The following is a 7,352-nucleotide window of genomic DNA, read 5'->3' as shown; positions in this document are numbered from 1 at the left end:
ATGAAGATTCTGTATTGGAACATTCGGGGTGTTAGGAAGGCAGCAGGGTTGTGCGCTTTACGTCTACTGGTGAAGGAGCATGCCCCGGATGTGTTATGCTTGGCTGAACCCATGGTTCAGGTATGTAAATTTCCTGTTATTTTCTTTAGTCGGTTGGGGTATGCTGTGGATTTCATTCATAATTTTCGGGATGACAAAGTCCCAAATTTATGGATTATATGGAAGTTGGGGGTTTCGAGACCAGTTGTTGCAGGTATGTCTGATCAATATATATCAGTCATCTTTGATTGGCCAGGTAGTAAAGTGGGTATTTCTTTTGTACATGCAAGTTCTTTTAAAATTATGCGTAGGCAATTGTGGTTAGATTTGGAGTTGCCGATATCAGCTTTGGTTCCGTGGTCTGTGATGGGGGATTTCAATGCAACCCTGTTCTCGCATGAGAAAAGAGGTCCTGGTAAGTTTAATCTTGGATCAGCTGCTGAATTCCAGGCAATGGTTGATGCGTGTGAATTGCTTTCTATCCCTTCTCAGGGAAAGAAATTCACTTGGACTAATAATCGTCGAAGGGGTCATGCAGTTGCAGTGTTGGATCGGAGTTTTTGTAATGGGAAGTGGATAGATGTGTTTAGAAATGTGAAGCAGCGTGTTTTGTTGTCTTCGGTATCAGATCATGCCCCTTTAATTGTTGTCTCTGATGATGTTCAAAGACCTACAAATATCCCCTTTAGATTCCATAGCTTTTGGATGGAAAATGATCAATTTATCTCTGTGGTTGAGGAAGCTTGGAAAACTTCGATAGGGGGTAATCCAATTTTCGTTCTGGCACAAAAATTAAAGCAGGTCAAGGAGAATTTAAAGGTTTGGGCGAGGGCCAATTTTCCTAACCTGAATGATGAGGTCGATAAAGCAAAGCTGGAATTAAAGAAGGTTCAAGATATGATAGAGGTGGCTGGGATGAATGATGAATTATTTAACAGAGAGGCAGATGCAAAAACAGTATTATTGAAGGCCAACCAAATGTACGAGAAGTTGTGGGCTGAAAAAGCTAAACTGAGATGGATGAAAAATGGAGATTGTAACTCGAAGATTTTTCATCTCTCCGTGAAGCTTAGGAGGTTGAAAAATCAGATCACCTCCCTAAAAAAGGAAGATGGAACTTGGGTTTCAGACCAACAGGGAATATCGTTTTATGTCGCTGATTTTTTTGAGAAATTTCATGAGGCTGATGAAATCACGGTTCATAATGACCTTCTTGATAATATTCCCAGAGTGTTGGAGGAGGAGGACGTGGCAGGATTGGAGATTGTCCCGAGTGGGGACGAAATAAAACAAGCTGTTTGGGATTTAGATCCTGTAAGCTCTCCAGGTCCTGATGGGTTCCCAGGTAGTTTTTTCAGGCGATGTTGGACTATTGTTGAGGGTGATTTTTGCAGGGCAGTGAAAAAATTCTTTGAGGAAGGGCGGCTTCCTAAAGGAATAAATAATTGCTTTATTTCCTTGATCCCCAAAGTTGAGGGGGCGGCCTCTCTAGATAGATTTCGACCTATATGTATGGGGAATTTTTATTGCAAAGTGATATCAAAAATTCTATCTTCAAGATTACTTGTTGTTTTGCCTAAATTGATTTCGGAAGAGCAAGGCGCTTTCCAGCAGGGTAAAATAATTTCAGCAAATATCAGCCTCGCCTCAGAACTGTCAAATTTGATGCATTCTTCAGTTAGGGGTGGTGGAATGGGTCTGAAGCTCGATGTTCAAAAGGCGTATGACTCTCTAGCTTGGGAATTCCTCTTTGCAGTTCTGTGCAAATTTGGGTTCTCATCTAGGTGGATTTCTTGGATTCACAACCTTCTTCTATCCTCCAGAGTATCAATTTTGGTGAACGGTGGCCCGGTGGGGTTCTTTGGGGTTGGTAGAGGTCTCCGACAAGGAGATCCTTTGTCTCCCTTTTTATTTATTCTGGCAGAAGAGGTTCTCTGTAGAGGTCTTAGAAGCATGGTTCAGAATGGTTTGATAAAGTCTCTTCCTGGGCCTCGAGGTGTGTTAACTCCCTCCCATTTATTGTTTGCTGATGACATTTTCATTTTCATTAATGCATCTGCTCAGTTTGTCAAAAATCTTAAGGCTTTTCTTGATAAATATCAGGCATTCTCTGGCCAGATATTTAATCTAGAAAAAAGTAGTTTGTTCTTTGGAAAGGTTGCCCCTCACAGGAAACATTTTATAAGTACTTTTATGGGAATCCAATCTGCAAGGCAGCCTACTAAATATTTAGGTGTGGAGCTCTTCAAGGGGAGAGTTCAACGGGACCACATGTTACCGCTGATGGATAAAATCAAGAAGAGGTTATCGGGATGGAAGGGTCGGATTCTCTCCATGGCTGGTAGGGTGGAGCTGGTTAAATCAGTGATTTCAAGCATACCAATTCATAATTTCGGGATTTATTGGTGGCCAGGAAGCTCAATAAAATTAGTAGAAAAGTGGATGCGAAACTTCATATGGTCTGGTGACATGGAGACAGGGAAGAAGATAGTGGTGAAGTGGGATGAGGTATGTAAACCTACCAGGGAAGGCGGTCTTGGCATTAGGAGGTTGCGAGATGTTAATTTTGCATGCCTGTGCAAATTAGCATGGCAAATCAAACATGGAAATTCTCTAATGAGTGTTTTCTTTCGTGCCCGTTTTCTGAAGATTGATGGTTCGCTGAAAACTACCTACCTTTCCTCTTCGATATGGCCTGGTCTTAAAAAGGTGTGGCGGTGGGTACAGTCTCATGAGCAATGGACTGTTGGGAATGGTCAGAGGATAAATTTTTGGAAAGATAGCTGGCTGGGAAAGAAGTCTATTGAGGAGATGTATGGTTTGCAGTTAGATATCTTTGATTCGATGCAGGCAAAGGTTTCTGATTTCATTTGCCAAGATGAGTGGAATTTTCCCCAGGTGAGCTCTGAATTTTTTCAAAATATCTTTGATCAGGCCAAGGATATCATAATTTCAGATCTGGATGATATTTGTCATTGGGAATTAAATTCATCTGGAGTTTTTACAATAAAATCGGCTTGGGAAAAAGTAAGACGGGAATCGCCAAAGGTGGGGTGGTATTCATTGATTTGGAATTCTCATCTTCAGCCTCGCCAATCGGTGTTTGGATGGAGAATGTTGAAAAATAAGCTCGCTACTGATGATAATGTGAAAAAGAGAGGGGTTCCATTGCCATCTCAGTGCACTCTCTGTGGCATAGCGGAAGAGTCAATAAATCATACCATGTATGAATGCTCTTTTGCAGTTTTCATGTGGCAGAAATTTTGTTGTTGTTTTGGGTTTAGGTGGCCTGGATTTGAAGGAGTTGAAAGTTTGATAGCTTGGTGGAAAGATCAGGCCAAGAAGACCATCTTTAAAGGGGTGTGGCTGAAGGGTTTTGTTTTAATCCCTTACTTTACTTGGTTGGAGAGGAATGGAAGAAAATTTGAAGGAATCTCAAAATCAAAAGAGCATTGTTTTGGACAAGTGAAGAGAGAAATTAGCTGCCAAGAGCTGGTTCATTCAGGGGCAGCCATCTCAATTTCGGATCTTGTCACTGCAAGAAGATTGGGTATTTCAGGAGTGCGGAGAAGGCCTCGGGAAACCTTCAATATTTTCTGGTGCCCTCCTAATCCAGGTTGGATAAAAATCAATTCGGATGGTTGCTCTATTGGTAATCCAGGGAAGTCTGGAGCAGGGGGAATCCTTCGCAATGAAAAGGCAGAGGTAGTGGCAAATTTCAGAAAATTTCTAGGAACTCGCACAAATTTTGAGGCTGAATTTTTAGCGCTTATGATAGGGATTGAATTAGCTAAGCAGCATAATGTGAAACGGCTCTGGATAGAATGTGATTCAGTTGCAGTTGTGACTATTTTTCAGAAGAGGCAAAGTCCATGGATAGCTCGGCAAAGATGGATAAATTGTATTTCTTATTTGGAGGATGTGGAATGGAAAATAACGCATTGCTATAGGGAAGCAAATTCAGTGGCGGATTTTTTGTCAAAGTCAGCTGCTCGTTTTGAAGTGTCAGAGCCGATTTCAATTTGGCCAACTCTGGTTCAAATGGAATTAGACATGGATGCATCGGGTCGGCCTAGGTTCAGATTCACCTAGGAATTTCTTCTTTTTCCAGTTTTTTGTTTTTGGTGGAGTTGGGTAGTTGCGTAATTCTGCTGATGGCAATGCCGAAGGTGGAGTTTCTGCTTCTCCCTCTCTTCTTAGTGTGAGTGTTGGGTATTTCTCCCTTCCTCATCTGATGTTTATTTTTTCTTTTTTCCTCTTTTTCTTTTAATATACATGACTTTTTAGCGAAAAAAAAAACTTAGAATAGAGATTTCGAAGACAAAATTAAAAATTAAAAATTAAAAATTAAAATTAAAATTATAAAGAAAAATCTTATAGAAAGGTTTTTCTGCTAGACTCGAAGATTTCAAGATTATAAGAATGTGAGATCGAGAAATTGTGAGGTTTTAGGTTCATTATTGTAGGTTTGTAGGTAATATCTTTGAATGAATTTCCAATAGAACCCCAGGGGAGAGCGGAGTTGGCAAGGGACCTTCATCTCAGGAAACGTATGGTTCTGAGTTTGATTCCTCTTACCTCCTTGGGGCCAATCACACAGGGTTGTTTAGTGTTTTTCACTGCTTTCAGAGAAAGTTAAATGGTTTTCATTTGATCCCGGTATAAACCAGTCATAGGATTGTAGGGTAAGTATGGACCCGTGAGACTAGTCAGGCTAAAGGCCTGGATACCCATCATTAGTAAAAGAAAATAATAATAATAATAATAATAATAATAATAATAATAATAATAATAATAATAAATCCAATAGAAGATGAAGAGGAAAGAAAACTCAGCCAAATAATTAATTTACAATAGAACCCACATATCCCATGATTAAGGAGTTTTTGTTGCCTAAAATATTTAGTTCCTAAGTGAGTGTAGATTAGAACTAATAGAAGACGTCGGTGAGAGAGTATGTGGAGAGGTCTTCTTTAGGGGATAGCAAATTCATAGAAGGGAGAGACTTTGTGAGATATGAGAAGGAAGAAACAAAGAGATGGAAAGAGAGATTTCAAGATTCCAGAACATTTAGAAAGATTTTGGGATTAAGATTGACCATCTAAGAAATCTTATCCCAACTAAATTTGGTGGCTACATACATATCTTATCATTGAAAAAAGAAAAAAAAAATTGATATTTTATCTGTTTTAGTTTTATCATTCATTTATCCCAAAATCTTTATTTCAGCTATGTTTGTTTATATTTTGTTTCTTTATTGTCCAATTTTCAGCTCCAAACATCATTGCTAGCCAAATAATTATCCTATAAAATTATAATTTGACTTTTGAGGGAATCTCTTGATCACAGAACACTTCAAATGCATCCCTTCATTTCATCCACCTTAGGGGTGTCAAAACCTAGCCCGAACCGACCAATAACCAAACCGAAACCAACCCGAATGAAACCGATATAAAAATAAATGATTATGAGATTATAAATTGGTGAATTGACTATCCATTTTTTATAGTATTAGTGATAATATTATTTATTGTAAGGAATTGTTACAAATCATTGAATATGAGGTTTATGAACAGAGAAATTAATTTGTAAATTGTAATAATGCTTCCATTGATTTTTTTGTTCATTATAGAAAACTAGTTTGATAGTTAAATGTAGGGGTGTCAACCGGTCGGGCCGGTCCGGTTTTGGTCGGGCTTAATCGGGCTTGAAGACTTTCACAGACTGCACCGTGTCCGCCCATTTAACTAATCGGGCTTAGTTATTGAGGGCATGGTATGCTTTATATTCGGTCGGTCGGTCGGCCTCGGGCTATAATCCGGCTACCTTAATCGGGCTTTAGTCGGGCCTTAATCGGGCTACGAAGATGTTTAATGTTAAACGGGCTTTAACCGGTTTTTAAATGGGCCCTCTTTAAAATGTGCTCTTATATTCCAGCCCACTCATACAAGCCCAAAAAAATGACAATAAATCAATAAATAATACCAAATATAACCATTATTTAAAATGTGAACATGTCTTTACTTTTTACTTTTTACTCTTTAATTTGGGGGTAAAATAGGTATTCTACAATCATTAAAGGGTCGGGCTAGGCCAGTGCACAAATAGATCGGTCTCGAATGGGTGTTATTCGGTCGATCTCAGTCGGGTGCCAGACGGTCCAAGTAGCAAAATCGAGACCGACCGTTTGTAAACGGGCCAAGCTCAAGCCCGACAAGTTTAATAAACGGTCCGGGCCAAGCCGGTCTATAAACGGTCTGTCTCGATCGGTTTAGTTTGGTCGAGCCACGAATTGACACCCCTAGTTAAATGAATGATTGGATCATAGGATTCATTTTGTCATTTCAGAATTAGTTATCTTCTTAGTAATTTGTTATCCATTGGTCTCAAATTAATTATTTTTCCCTTACAATGATAAACTATGATTTAATCATAAATTTAAAGTGTTTTTTTGGTCGAATCTTGTCGCTACAAGTTATGAATGTAAGATTTTATTATGGCTCAAGATCACTAATAAACCGATTTAAACCGATATTAACCCGATATTGAAAAATTGAAAAAAACCAAAACCAAACCGGACCGTAATTGAAACCGACCGAAAACGAAGTTCCTTAACGGATTGGTTTTGGTCTCCATCATTCCTAGACCGAAACCGATTCAACCCAACCGAAACCAAACCGAACCGATCAATTGACACCCCTAATCCACCTTATTCTAATTCTTTGTGCAATATCATCTAAGTAACTCTCTCTCTCTCTCTCTCTCTCTCTCTTGCTAACGATAGGTATCCAAGCCTTTGACCTGACTAGTCCTGCGGGCCCATACTGACCCCACAACCTCATGGACCGGGTCATACTGGGGTTGAATGAGAACCATTCAACTTTCACTGAAAGCAGTGAAGAGCAATAAACACCCCCGTGTGAGTGGCCCAAGGTGTGCCTAGTGGGAGTCGAACTTAGGACATCTGAGTTTATGGCTCGTATCAAGTTCGTTGCTAACCAGCTGCACTATCCCCTTGGCTTCCTCACTCTCATGTAGGGGGTGAGTCTAAGAAAATTAATCACTCAATTGTAATACAGAGATAGGATTTCATTTCTTTATAATAAACCGGGTTTTGTTTTATTTTCACAAAGAGAAACTAATTAAATAGGTAGGGTGGCTCAACTAAGAGGCCAAGTTCAGGTGTCCAAATTCCAATGCTTATTAGAGAGAGATTTACTGGATTTCAAATGCCAGGATCAGGAGCGGAAGCGTCCCAGATAGATTATTCGCGCACCTGAACCTGATCTGATCTCCTCAACTACAATTACACA

The 7,352-nt window shown here is 39.5% G+C and overlaps 1 protein-coding gene across 1 annotated transcript; it reads left to right on the top strand.

Moving 5' to 3' along the window:
* Window positions 1–5,338, top strand: LOC122084743. The gene is made up of 3 exons (XM_042653183.1): window positions 1–1,384; window positions 2,627–2,937; window positions 5,312–5,338. Exons 1-3 carry the CDS (start codon window positions 1–3, stop codon window positions 5,336–5,338), a joined length of 1,722 nt encoding a protein of 573 aa, XP_042509117.1.
* The last annotated feature ends 2,014 nt before the right edge of the window (window positions 5,339–7,352 follow it).

Source organism: Macadamia integrifolia, chromosome 7, assembly GCF_013358625.1.
Source record: "Macadamia integrifolia cultivar HAES 741 chromosome 7, SCU_Mint_v3, whole genome shotgun sequence".
Taxonomy (NCBI): Eukaryota; Viridiplantae; Streptophyta; class Magnoliopsida; order Proteales; family Proteaceae; genus Macadamia; species Macadamia integrifolia.
This window is presented reverse-complemented; position numbering and strand designations above follow the sequence as displayed.